The 15,000-nt window shown below is 35.7% G+C and overlaps 2 protein-coding genes across 3 annotated transcripts in view; one reads left to right on the forward strand and one right to left on the reverse strand.

The window, feature by feature from the left end:
- Positions 1–2,476: 2,476 nt before the first annotated feature.
- Positions 2,477–7,772, reverse strand: hhex (hematopoietically expressed homeobox; the record flags this gene model as incomplete). Its single annotated transcript, XM_084433764.1, has 4 exons — positions 2,477–2,823; positions 4,367–4,417; positions 4,604–4,782; positions 7,454–7,772. 4 exons carry the CDS (start codon positions 7,770–7,772, stop codon positions 2,656–2,658), a joined length of 717 nt encoding a protein of 238 aa, XP_084289890.1. The 3' UTR covers positions 2,477–2,655.
- Positions 7,418–15,000, forward strand: part of fh (fumarate hydratase) — a 19,383-nt gene continuing 11,800 nt past the window's right edge. The window contains exons 1-4 of one of the 2 annotated variants that reach the window (XM_084433754.1): positions 7,418–7,911; positions 14,208–14,408; positions 14,730–14,864; positions 14,948–15,000. The exon at positions 14,948–15,000 is cut by the window's right edge and continues 58 nt beyond it. In XM_084433754.1, the coding sequence (XP_084289880.1) occupies positions 14,280–14,408; positions 14,730–14,864; positions 14,948–15,000 (317 nt within the window). In that variant the 5' untranslated portion in view covers positions 7,418–7,911; positions 14,208–14,279. Of the gene's footprint in view, positions 7,912–14,188; positions 14,409–14,729; positions 14,865–14,947 lie in introns of those variants that run through there. The other variant, XM_084433753.1, reaches the window with a different exon arrangement.

Raw genomic sequence — 15,000 nt, forward strand, 5'->3', positions numbered from 1 at the left:
AGCTGATCAGAGCCGCTCGGGTCAATATTTGAGCAGTTGTTCTGGAGACTCTGTGGCCTTCAGTCCCGCAGAACATGAGGATCCCAGCGGATTCCTCCGGCGGCTCGGGAGAACATCACTCAGGCCTTTATTGTTCAACTCGAGTGTGTTATTTGCTTTTCAATTAGGCCTAATTCAGGTGGAGATGGAGCTTTTATATCCCGGTCAGGACGAGCTTCTGCTCCAAGTGTGTGTGCTGTAAAATAATGAGTGTGTATAACGCTGGAGATTGTAAATATCTCGTCTCCAAACATCACTGAGGGGTTCGTGAGGACAGGCGATAACAGCCATAAACCTGTGTGGAAGTGAGATATATATATTGGTATTGAGCTGTGTGTGTGTGTGTGTGTGTGTGTGTGTGTGTGTGTGTGACCCTGAAGAACATCTGAACATTAATGGACTTCTTGTTGTCGCTTTTGTTTCTTTGAATTGTTACTTTTGTCTCGGATGCGTCTCCTAAAGTTGCAAGCAAAAGTCTCCATATGTTCTAGAAAAGCTTTTTGTAAAAGAAAAAATAAGAAATTAATGAATGTTCAAATAAAATAAAATGAATAATAGATCAATTATATGAAATAAAGTTGCTATGAAAATAAATAAATAAATAAATATGATTTTTTTTTAATTGGTAGGCTATATATCATATTTTTTTTTTGTATAGGCTATATATCATTTGTATCTCTCTCTCCCTTTCTCTCTCTCTCTCCCTTTCTCTCCCCCTTTCTCTCTCTCTCCCTTTCTCTCTCTCTCTCTCTCCCTTTTTCTCTCTCTCTCTCTCTCTCTCTCTCTCTCCCCCTTTCTCTCTCTCTCTCTCTCTCTCTCTCTCTCTCTCTCTCTCTCCCCCTTTCTCTCTCTCTCTCTCTCTCTCTCTCTCTCTCTCTCTCTCTCTCCTCTCTCTCTCTCTCTCTCTCTCTCTCTCTCTCTCTCTCTCTCTCTCTCTCTCTCTCTCTCTCTATACATTTATCATAAATTAATTGCATTTTTATTTGATTTTTTATTTGTGGAGACAAAAACAAATAAATAATACAATTAAATAAAAAATAAATGTTATTATATAATCGGTTTTATTCTATTTATATATTTATATTCTATATATCATTATTTATATTGTTGTTTTATTCTATTTATATATATTCTATATTAATATCTAGGCCTATATTATTTTTCATTTATTTAATTTGATTGTTTTTTTGAAGACAAAAACAAATACACACACACACACACACACATATACTATAATATGATATTTAACACTATTTATTAATTTATTGTTATGCTTTTTTTCGTTGTTTATGCCAACACGACCTCATGAAAGCGTATCTATAGCACGAATGATATTTCTCTTATCATGTATACGCCAAAGAGAGTTTTTGCGTTTAAATGACACGCACTGTAAACCCCTTGGGGAGGGTTAGGGGTGAGGAGTGCGCATTACACGCCAGAAAGTGCGTATCATATGTACGCAAAAACTCTCTTTGGCGTATAAAATGATAAGAGAAATATCATTCGTGCTATAGATACGCTTTCATGAGATCGGGCTCCTTATGTCTGTATTCTATATATATATGTGTGTGTGTGTGTTGTGTGTGTGTGTGTGTGTGTGTGTGTGTATGCCTGCATATTTATAAGATTTAATTAAGAATGAATTAATAAGATAATTAAGATTTATATTTTCAAACTATCACGTTTAATTCAGTGTGTTATTTGCCTTTTCTCTGTAATTGTTTGTGAGATTTACTAGCAATTTCTGAGTGAAAATTGTTTCTTTTTCCAGTTTAACCAAAAGAGAAGAAAAGCCCGAGCTGGTGTTTGAGCTGATGTTGTTTGAGCTGATGTTGTTTGAGCTGATGTTGTTTGCTCTGCAGAACATGATGTTTTTCACGACCAGGATTTGTGAAGCATTTCTCAATTCAGGAGCAATCGATGATCGCGCTGTTGGTTTTGGATCAGGATCACTCTCTCTCTCGAGGCTGTTGAACTCTCTCTCTCTCTCTCTCTCTCTCTCTCTCACACACACACACACACACACACACAGACAGTGATTCATCGCAGTTTTCCAATCATTAACCCCACGATTAGCACAAACTCGAGGCTGTTTGTCTTGTCGGACAGAAACCGCTGCTGATCACAGACTCCTGATCTCAGCTCTTCTTTCATTCGGGAAGTGATCGAGTTTAATTGATTTTAATGACTAACAGATAATCTGCGACATGATGACTCTATCAGGAGGATTGTGAATGGACAGATAAAACACTAATAACACTGATAAAACTAATAACACAAGTGATCGTTTATCATGGCTCTATTGTGTTCACATCAGATAAAGGAAACGACATCACTCGCCTTATTAATGATGCACTTTGAAACCATTTCATTGTTTGTCACTCCTTTATCTGTTTAAGCTTGAGTGTGGAAATAGAAATATAATAGCAGACAGACATGTTGTCCCCAAAATATTGTTTATTGAATAACACAGAATATGTACACCACATGTATTCCCGCCACAACACAGCTACATCACGTGACACTCAGATCAGAATCTACACATCCATTAAGTTAATGCTGCCGCTACAAATGTACAGTATGATACAGTATTTACAGTGCGCGCCGCAGAGGGACTCATAACGGAGGGTTTATGGAGTTGATCGAGTCCTCTTCGATGTCCAGCAGCTCCTGATCGGAATCGTCGGACGCGTCGGAGTCGCGCGTCGCGTCGGGACTCGATCTGTCAGAGTTTCTGCGCTCGCCCGAGTCCTCCGCGTCTCTCCTGCCGCTCGCGGGATTCTCCTGTTCACACACACACACACACACACAATGAGCTTTTTTGAGCCTTTTATACGAGAATTTAATTAATTTCCTAATTCACGTATTTTTTTTCTAGAGATTAATTGTTAATTACATATTCATTATAAATATTTTTAGGAAATATATAGGAAATTAAATAATTATAATTATAAATAAATAGGCAATAAGAAAACATTTTAGATAGGCATATTCATTGTTAATTAAATATGAATTATACATATTTTAGTAAATATAGGCTAGGAAATAATACATAATTATAAATTATAATGATACAATAATTATAAATAAATATTAAATAAGAAAACATTTTAGATATAATTTGTTAATTAAATATTTGTAGTAAATAGCCTATATAGGAAACAAGATACATAATTATGATTAGCCTATATAATTATAAATATTTTTGTAAATATATAGGAAATAAGATAATAATTATAATTACAATTATAAAAATAGGCCTAATTATAAATAAATAGGAAATAAGAAAACAATTTTATCTTAGGCTATAATTATTTGACCGTTTAAAAGTTTCGTTTCGTTGTATTTATTATTTATTATTCCTTGTTTTGGTTGTTTTTGTTTAAAACGACCAGTCAGAAATTAATTAATGATGATTTAGGAACATTAGATAACACATAGGATTAGGCTATTACAACAATAAAATAATATCTATCTATATAAAATAATATGAGTATTTGACGAGTAATTTTTGACCGTTTAAAATATTTTTGAGTTTTGTTTCATTTGTTTCATTTTTTTATTGTTTTTTTTTTTATTATTCAAACGAACAGCCATAAATTCTATTAGCCTATTACTAAAATATATTTTAGGAACATTAGATAACACATAGGATTTATTACAACAGTAAAAAAAAAACTTTTAAGTATTTGACGAGTATACATTTTTTTTTTTTTTTTTTTTACCGTCTAAAATATTTTTGAGTTCCGTTTTATTTTGATTCCTTGTTTTGGTTATTTTATTATTATTACATTTTATTTAAACGAACAGACAGAAATTCTATTACTAAATTATACTTTAGGAACATTAGATGACACATAGGCTATGATTTAGTATTTTATTACAACAATAAAATAATATATTTTAATCTTTTTTTCTTTTTTTTACCGTTTAAAATATTTTTGAGATTCGTTTTATTTATGCACAAATCTCTACACAGGCAATGAAAACTACCAAAACGAAATTGCACACAATGCAAAACGAATTATGGCTATAATGAATAACAGCACTTAGGATTGAAAAATGTAGGCTACAATAATAAAAGAAAAATTAATAAGGCTTGCTGCAATAATAAAACAGGAGGCTTTTCTAATTAAGATTAGAAAAGTGGAAAACCCTGATATATATTATAGGCTACTGTATTTGTTCCCGGTCGCGTGTTTTGCTTGGTTTGTTTTATTAATATTTATATTTTAGGAACATCGTAATAACACATATTCATTATGATCACAATAGCCTCTCTTTATAGTTTTTTGACAGGTATTTTAATAGCAGAAACGATTCTCACCTGTTTCAGTCGCCGCCATTTCGCCCGCCGGTTCTGGAACCAGGTTTTAACCTGTAAAAGATGAAGTTATGAAAGTTAAGAAACGCTCGATGAAGACGAAGGTGAAGGTGAAGATGAAGGTGAAGATGAAGATGAAGATGAAGGTGAAGGTGAAGATGAAGATAAAGGTGAAGGTGAAGGTGAAGATGAAGATGAAGCTGAAGCTGAAGATGAAGATGAAGATGAAGGTGGACTCGCCTGTCTCTCGCTGAGCTGCAGCATCTTCGCGAGCCTCTTCCTCTCGGGAGGAGACAGATACTTCTGGGTCTCGAACTTCTTCTCCAGCTCGATGGTCTGGTCGTTGGAAAACCGAACCTGTCCGCCTTTCCTCTTGTGGAGAGGCCTCTGGATGAAGGGTGTCCACAGCAGGGGCTTCCCTACACACACACACACACACACACACACACACACACACACACGCTCAATATCTGCTCGGAATGTCTGTCTGACAGCCTGAACATCCGTTGAAAGCTCGAGTTTATGAGCAGAAAGACTATGGCAAAATATCCGCCAATGTGTTTCCTGTTGGTTAATCTGAACATCCGTCCAATAATCTTTACACACACACACACACACACACACACACACACACACACACACACACACACACACACACACACAGGATACCCAGATTCATCCCGTTCAGAACGCGCGCGCTAACACCTTTACAGTTTTAAAATGATTCAATGTAACAACATATATATATTTTTAACTATTTAAACTTAAAATGTTTCTGTCATTATGACTCATTTTTTAAGCTTCTCTAAATTCTTACAACTATTTTCTTGATCAATAATTAAATTCAAAGTGATAGAATGCGATAAAACACTACTTCGTGATTTCTGTTTTACTTTAGGCATCAATTCAAGATATATATTACATAGGCTATACATATATAAATGAATAAAAAAAAAGGTTTTTGTACTGATCTATTAAATATAATACTTTTTATTAATGTAATAAAATAATTTGCATGATACAATATATATATATATATATATATAATGTATATATAGCCTACTAATTTCTGTTTGATTTATATATATATATATATATATATATATATATATATATATATATATATATATATATATTATATATAATTTTATTTAAAGCATACTCTGCAGATATACATACCCGTGTTACACATTTTTATATATTAATAAAATCATATTTGCATTAATGAAAATTCTATTATCTCCGGCTTTTGTTTTGGTAAAAGCTTCTGAAACTCGATAATTCGTTTCTCGAAATTCATAAAACTATTTTATTGACCAGTGATTACATTTTTTGAAGTGATAAAAGAGTGTAATGAACTGAAACAGAATTGTGATTTTATATTTAAACACGTTTAACGGCTATATAAATAAAATCATATCTGCAATAGCGCGACTCTGATCAGCAGATCTCTGATTTGTGTTTCGGTTGGAAACGCTCTGAAGTGTGTGTGTTTTTGCTCGAGTTCCGTGTTTTCAGTTGTTTTAGCTGTTAAAAGGGTTCAGCCCATTGAAAGGAAACGAACAATCTGTAAAAAACGGATCCCGGCTATCAGAAGTCGAGTGTTTCCTGAATATGTGTGTATTGAGGATGTGGATAAAATAATCAGCAGCGCGCACGAGTCCTGCTCCAGGAAAACATCTCACAGCTTCTGAAACACATTCACTCCTATCGAGAACTCAAGGTTTCCGGAGCGAACGGAAAGGGTCAGGGTTTGCTGAACACAGGCAGTTTAACCTCATCATCATCATCATCATCATCATCATCTGAGGAGTCTGAGGAGTCTTCCTCTCTCACACACACACACACACACACGCACACGCACACGCACGCACACGAGCTTAATTCATGATTCCACCGTGTTCGAGTTGATATGTAGGATCAGGGTCACAGTAATGCGCTTTGAACTGCAGTTTCGAAATCAAGAAGAGCTTCCTCTTCGGGTCAGTCTGGTTGATATTATTAACCACACGAGCTGTTGGTAAACAGACCTCATGTCTCTGAGCTTTCTTTATCCAAACGACACCGATTTTTAGGCAATTTCACACTTATATAGCCAGGAAATTAAGCACAGCATATTGTTGTTGTTGTTATAACTCACCCGAGCTGGTTTGGGCGTTAAAGCCGCAAGAAATGCTCAATGAAAATGAAAACCGTGTCAAAACACTCCTAAAAATAAAGGTTTCAAACATTTCTGGTTCCATTTCAGTGTGAGGAACATCTTAACTATCTTTTTTCCACCTTTAATGATTCCATAAAGGTTCTTCCTATGAAGGATTTATTTTTCTTTCCTCACAGAATGCGGTTATGCGTTACAAGTAACGTAATCAGATTACTAATTTTAAAGAATCTGCTTGAAGAATTATTCACTCTCAAAACATTTAAATTCACACCAAGCATCATAATTTGATACCATATCCTTTATTTAGCTTGTTATGACACCTAGTTTTTTTTTTTTTTTTTTTTTTTGACAAGTTACAAGTAACGGAATCGGGTTACTTATTTAAATATCTGCTTTCACTCTCAGAACATTTTCTTTTAACCAACATAAACTTAAACAAAAATCCTCATAATATAAGCTTATGATACTACAAATAAGATATTTTCACGGTAACGCGTTACAAGTAACGGAATCAGATCACTACTTTTTAAGCTTTCACTTTTCTCACATTTTCTTTTGACCAACATAAACTAAAACAAAAGCCTCACAAGGCCATTATGTGAAGGATTGAGTTCGCTACGACAAAGAGAAAGTGTTTTTACTCAAATTGTTACAAAAAAAATGAGCCCGTTCAAATTAAAGTTAAATTTCCAAGTAAAATAAAAGTGTCATTCCAAAGAATCTTTCAGTGATCAGTTCAATGTGAGGAACATTTTAATGATCTAAAGAAGCTTTTCCACCTTTAATGGTTGCATGAATGCCACTAACGAGCCTTTATTGTTAAGAGTGTTGGTTTTGTTGTTTATCCTCGATATGTTACAGCGCATGATATCATCGATAAACACATTCCCAGCATTAGCAACACATGACAGAAAGGATTGCAGGCTCACCCAGCGGGTCGTGTCGGATCAGCGCGTGCGTAAAGTCTCCGACGGAGCGTTGGAACGGGTAGATGGACGCGTAGGTCGCCGCGAGCGCGTGCTGCGTCAGGACCGGGTGAATCGGCGTGGGCTCGTAGATCGGGGTCCGGTAAGACGGGGTCAGGCTGGTGAAGCACGAGTTCGGGGACGGCAGAGTCGGCGTCGGCGCGAGCGGGGCTGACGCGCACGCGTTCCGGCCCAGAATGTCCTCGATGTAGAAGGGCGTCGGGTGGACGGGCGGCGCGGGCGTCGGCGCGTAAAGGTGCGCGTGCGAGTGCTGGAACTGCATTGTGTGCTCTCGGTGGGCTGGTGTCAGTGCGCGTGCACTCCTGCTCCTGCTTCCATGTGTTCTGAGTGACTGTGGTCACTGGCGAGGGAGGTGATGGTGTCTCGCGAGGGAGGAGAGTAACGGGTCAAACTTCCTGCAGGTACGCGAGCTCTGATTGGCTCTCCGAGAAGAATGAGAAGAATGGGGAAAGTCAGGATGCACCTGGAAACTGAATTCATGAATAGAACATTTTTATTAAAGTCACACAAAGCCTCATATCTCAATACCAATGCATTAAGCCCACATGAAGGATTTAGCTTGTTATGACACGTTTTCACTCAGACTGATGTAACGCGTTACAAGTAACGGAATCAGATTACATATTAAATAGCGGTTACACTTTATTTTAAGGTGTCATTGTTACGGTGTAATTATGCATTAAAGTACTGAGTAATATTAATTAACTACATGTACTTACTAGGATTAGGATTCGGTTTAGGGTTAGTTAATCATGCATAATGTATAGTTATTACTATAGTAACTACATGTAACGTTTAACAAGGACACTAAAATAAAGTGTTAACTAAATATCTGCGTTCACTCTCAGAACATTTTCTTATCAGGCCCACATGAAGGATTATATTCGTTATGACACATAACGCGTTACAAGTCACTGAATCAAATTACTAGTAAAAGCATGAAGAATTATTCACACTCGTTTAAGTCTCATAAACTAAAGCAAAAGCCTCATAATTGAATAGCATTAAATGTCCATTATATGAAGGATTCAGTGTGTAATGGAAAAGAGAGTGTGCTTTTTCTCAAATTGTTGATACACTGTAAAAAATTAACCCAATAAAAACAGAAGTTGAAGTTTTACATTGAAGTAAATCAAAAGTATGCTATGAAGTTCAGGTCACTATTAGAATGTAATCAGTGATGATGAAGAAAGTCGAGATGAAATTTTGAAAATGCACAAAAAGTATTTTAATTATAGTCAAATAAAACTTAATAAAACAAAGACGTTATGACATAAAGGTGTGTGTAAGGCATTGTTTTTTACGCTATTTCATGCAAATTAGTGGATTAATTAAATAAAATCACAAAACTTTAACGATAAATTATGGCTAATAATAAAACAGAATATAATCTCATATTTGTCAAGGTGTGTTTAATATATGGAGGACCAAATCTGTACAAATAAAATAAATTCAGGAATAAATGACTTTATAAAACAAATAGCTAATTCATTTTTCAATAATTCACTTTGTATTTTTCTTAGTTTTATTGATTATTTATGCGTTCATTTATTTGTATATGTATTGATTTCCAGATTTATTTATACATTTATTTATTGGTACTTTTCCGTGCATGTGCAAATGAGGCAGGCAATAAATAAATATACAAATTCAAAACTTTAATGTTTGTGTCAGAAAACAGAAAATGACCCCATGAGAAACATTGACCGCAACAACTGAATAAATACATTATATGTGCTAATCAAAGCATTTTGATACATCTACAGGAAACGTTCAGTAATGTCGTATTTTCTCTTCAGATCTCCCAGTTAGTCCATTATAATCAGACGATTACAGTGACAATAGAAACACACACGCGATGAATAGGCTTCGATATACGAATGAAATGCAGTTTGCATTGATCTACTCACAGACTGATTGAAGCTCTTTACAGGTCTCATAAACCGGACTAATATCACTTATCGTGCATGAAAGGCTGATCTGGGAACAGCTAATATTTGATCTTCGCCAATCATTGCTGTGGATTGATCTGCTGTCACAGGCTCGGCGCCTCGTCAGATCAGAGGCCGCGAAACAACATTCACATTCACACTGTACAGGAACAGCATGGCCTCCACACGCCTGTGGATCTGATAACCGCATCGATCACCTACTTCTCCTCTTCTCTGAGTGACACTTTTTATTCGTGGCATATTTCGACATTTACAGTCATTTGAAAAGTCCAGTCTTCTTATCAGAGTCGTTAGGCGCTATTGATCATGATTGGTTTCAATTAGCAGGCGATTACAGTCACACACACACACACACACACACACACACACACACACACACACTGATGAACATCAGTCAGAGGAAACTGATACTGATCTTCCTCTCATCGTGTGTGTTTCACAGCAGAATCACCAGAAGTCCAGCTGATGCTCTTCTGCCCTGTTTTTGCGCTACACGTAAAAACTTGATTATTTTATTCCAGTGCAGAAATGATAAACAACAGACACTTCGAGGTCAGAGATGGATTAGACAAGAGAGTTTTCTTCATGAACATCATTTTTGCATTGTTTTTTCTTGCGGGAGTTTCATCTGTGTGTTGTCGCCCTCTGGTGGAGGATGTTTGTAACTGTAGGAAAAAAGTATACAAATAATAATGATTTAAAAATACAGAGCAGTTGAGTGATTTAGTAGGCCTAATATTAAATTGAATAACCATATTATATTTGCTTGACATAATAATAAATGCTATATAATAATACATTCTAAAAATGCGTTTAGCTGAGACAGGAATCGGATCCACCACTCAGTGCGCATGCGCTCAATGTTGGCCAGCCCCGGGCTCTTCCTCCAGGGGGCGCTGAGGCTCAGAAAGCGCGTTCCTCCCTTCAGCCGCATTCTATCTCAGTTACATTTAAGTCTTACTGGCATAGGCGTCGATTTCGGGGGGGACGGGGGGGACGCGTACCCCCCAGATTTCGTCATGAGTCATTTTGTACCCACCACTTTTAACTTCCGTCCATATTAATTTGACTTTTGGTTCGATTTTTTTGACCGTTTTCAGTGGTTGTGAGGAGCAATATGAGAGAGAAATTTGGTAATCATTGTCTGACCCAACAAAAAAAACATTATAATATTCATTTTATTTTATTTTCCGTGTTCGCATTTATGAGGGAAAAAACAACGTGTCAGTTCTCGGTTACGGACGTGAATCATACGGTGACGCATTGCTGCCACATATTATTTTTTCACCTCAATTATGTCTACTAACGAGATCTTATGTCGTTTTAAAATAACGATGCATTTTAATTGTTTATTAATGATCTAGTCTTTTCTAAATCAGTGTAGGCTGCCTGCATACATATCTCCACATCTCCGCTGTAATGTAGCCTAGTCTAGATGCGCCTTTCATACGGACAGGATTACATAATCAGATGGTAGCTACCGTATTTGCTTTCGATTGGATTTTTTTTCGTTGGTGGACATTTTTTTAGTAACTTTATAGTTATATTTCTCATGTCTGTGAGGCTTGTCTATACACTGTTTGTCAGTTCATTTTTGAGGCGCGCTCCAATTCACAGAGATAATGAAAGCGTTCCCTGTTCGTTTTCTTTTATTTTACAAAGGCACACCGTTTTCTTGTTGTTGTGAGTTTACACAAATAAAAGTAGTTGCGACTGATGTATTATTATATTCTGTATGACCAGAAATGGAGTATTTTAAGTTGTTTCCACTGTTGATAGGAAAATGCGAGTGATGGCACCGGCGCCTCCATCCATGTCATAGTGCGCGCTCCACACTCCGCACAAACACTCGGATATGCGCTTCATAATAGCAAACATTTATCTAGGTTAACGTTAGAGCGAGCGGCCATGCCAGACTGATAATCATCTTCATGTTTAACTAATCAAATTCTGTTGCATTTTATTGCGGCAGTTTGAAAAGGGCGGCTGAAACACTTAGCCTATTCAGATAAACGCACAACGCTGGTGTTTTTCTTTAAACAAATTCGTTTAGGCTTTAAAATAAATATTGTTTATGGGCTAATTAATGCCACAATAATTTATTTATTTTATTTGTTTTGCATTGAATACCATTGAATATTTTCATTGAATGCATTGAATATTTGCTATGCACCGCTATGCCATCCTCCCATAGAAAGACACGTTAAGAGCCACCTATTTTCCTTATAATAAAGGGTTTCTATGAAAGGAAAACGCTTAATGTATAATTAAATGCATTGCGTTCATATTCTTTATCACTGAAGCTTTTTCTTTATTATAAGGGTGTATTATTCCATTAAAATGGACTGTTTATAAGGTGACAATCCGTTATACATCTTGAAGATTTTTGTATTGTATTGTATCTTCTGTTATAAACACGAAGATTGACATTTCGTTAATAAAACAAAATAAAAACACAAGGTGTAAAAAATAAACAACTTAGGCTATGTTCTGTTAGATGTGTTTTGACTACTTTTTGTTTAATTATATCTCTAGTTAATGAAGATATAGCCTATTAACAATCATTCATAATCATTACTTTTACGAAGTGGACGAGCGGAGCGGAAAATTCAGAAATGCGCTCTCCACTCACGAGCTCTGATCGGAACAAACCCGAACCTCACTGTCTGCTGAACTTGCGCAGAAACATCAAAATATAACCAGCTTTTTAAAATGGTTTTTAAAACTAAACACTATTTTAGCACAAATTATGAGCTTATTGGCGATTTTTTTATAATTATTGACAAAATTAGAATATAGTAAAAGTTTTTTTTTTTTTTTTACTTTTGGGTGGGCCTGTTGAAAAGTGGGGCCGTGCCTGAGCTACAGGACATCGTCTTCCAAAACATAACCTGCGCGAAAGAGAGAAAAAAATGAATGCGTCATTGTACCCAGCACTTCTGAAAATGCACTTACGAATGCGTCTCTGTCCCCAGCACATTTCAAACCAAACTGACGCCCATGCTTACTGGAGACATTTGTGGACTATACAGTATAATAGTTTAAGTCTAGTAATATCAGTGATCAGCACTGAAATCGAGTAATCGGGGACAGCAGTATCTATCAAATGATTACTAGCGCAGTATCCAATAGGTGCAACGCAATAATTACAGACGGCTGTGATTGGTCCATCTTGAAGAGCGCGGAGAAAAGTAACACGTGCGTCATTCGCGCCTGAACTCCACAATTAAAGTCCTCTGTCTAGCGAAAAATTATAAATCATTATTTAGATCGATTTAGAGCCATCATACCTGACAAATTAGCAACAAGATCTGGGCCACTATTTATTTTTTAATTCATTAATTAAGTTATTTATTAAAACGGAAAGACGGGGAACTTCGTAAGGCACTTTTAACTTGCCTAACATGTGAATATGATATTTACTCACCGAAATGACCATGTTCACAAGGTGAACTGGGGATTCAAATTATTATTAAAACATGAAAGCTAACAGTCTTTTTAAAAAAAAAAAATGTATGCAGTTTAATAAGAACAAAACATAATTTGCATACAGGAGTACATATAACCACACATGTCATGGGTAAACAAAAGGGAAAAAAGAAAGAAAGGCATTTTAGAGAAAAAACATGTACCTATTTAAACAGCTGTGTCGTTTTCCTAACTTTTAAGTCTTTACATTTGGATATGGTTTGTTAATATATTTTAATATCACTTTTAAATAGTTCAAAATTTGGCCTTTTTTCAATCCATTTGACTTTATGAATATAAAAACAAGTATAATAAATCAAATATAAACAAAATATTTTTATCACCATCAATGAAAAACATTTGAAAGCTGATACAAAAAACAGACAAACTTTCAGACAAAAAACAAGTTATAGATCAATAGTTAACAAGAAAATAATATAAAGAAGCCTGATTTATCTACTGAAAATGATTTACCAAGAGAAAGAAAAGAAAAAAAGTGGGACACAAAAAAATGAAAAGCATATTATGAAAGAATATTAAACATGGTACAAATTCTAGATGTTTTTATAGTTTTCTTATTTACAGATTACAGCTTCAGTTCTTGTTTGGAGATGTCAAAGCGGGGTTTACTCTTTGTATAATTACATTTATGGATATAAAACTTTGTAATAAATAAAAGGAAGTTAATACAAAAACCAAACATTTTAAAGTTAACGGTCCAGTTGCTGAACTCTCTTTGTTTATCAGCTGATAAGAGCTGAAACTGCGCTGTTGCTCAATACACTTATGGTTTCATAACTTACCTCCTGATTTCTTGAAGACGAAATTTTTTTTTAATCCCATGTTATTTATTTCTATTTATTTGTATTAATTTATTGTATGTTTAATATTTATTGCTTTAAATGTTAATATCTGGGCTGTTTTAATTGCTTTTTTGTTTCATCATTAAAGAACGGATCCGTCTAATTTAATGAGCAGAAACTAATGCTGATGTTTCTCAATCACTGTAAATCACACCTCAGGAAAAGAATTAAGCACAAATACGCATTTATAATGTTTTGAAAAGCATACATATGAGTTATAATACAGACACGTGACACATGTATGTGTGATTTCTGAGAGCTTTAGAAGAACGAATGCGAATGTGATATATATATATATATATAAATCACATTCGCATTCAACCACAGAAAATAAAAAGAATAATAATAAAGAAGTCTTGTTGCTGATTTTAATCCAATGGGTGTCGCCGGTAATTGTGTCCCCGTAATGTGTAGTGTTCCACTAATAAGTGTCCGCCCCCTAACGCTCGACTCTGGTTGGTGAGAACGGTTCCGCCCCCAGTCGCCATGTATCGGTCCGCTCGGAAACTGCAGCGCTTCAGCGCGGATCTGTCGAAGCTTTGGACCGCAAAGAGATCCGTCATCGCCCGGAACATCTGTCCAGCGCCGGGACTCCTGCAAAACCCGCTCAGAATGGTAAAATCCCGTGTTTGTGCAGTGTTTACTGAGATGTGAGGTGAACTGACGGGCCGATGAATGACCTTCATGTTTATCGTTCTTCGAAAGCTCTCAGAAATCACACGTGTCACGTGTCTGTATTATAACTCATGTATGCTTTTCAAAACATTATAATTGCGTATTTGTGCTTAATTCTTTTCCTGAGGTGTGATTTACAGTGATTGAGAAACATCAGCATTAGTTTCTGCTCTTTAAATTAGACTGATCCTAAATAAATAAATAAAAGTCAATTCTTTTGAATAAATGTGAGTGATTGACAGGTTCTTGTTGTTCTTCCAGGCCAGCTCAGAGTCCTACAGGATTGAGAAGGACACGTTTGGAGAACTCAAAGTTCCTTCTGATAAATATTATGGAGCTCAAACGGTCAGATCAACCATGAACTTCAAGATCGGAGGAGTTACAGAGAGAATGCCAGTGAGACATGAAGCATATTATTATTATTATTATTTATGGTGTGTGTCAGTGATTATGTGTGTGAGTTTGTCCTTTTCCTGTAGATCCAGGTGATCAAAGCCTTTGGGATTCTGAAGAAAGCGGCGGCGGAAGTCAA

Source organism: Rutilus rutilus (genome assembly GCF_951802725.1).
Source record: "Rutilus rutilus genome assembly, chromosome: 16".
Taxonomy (NCBI): Eukaryota; Metazoa; Chordata; class Actinopteri; order Cypriniformes; family Leuciscidae; genus Rutilus; species Rutilus rutilus.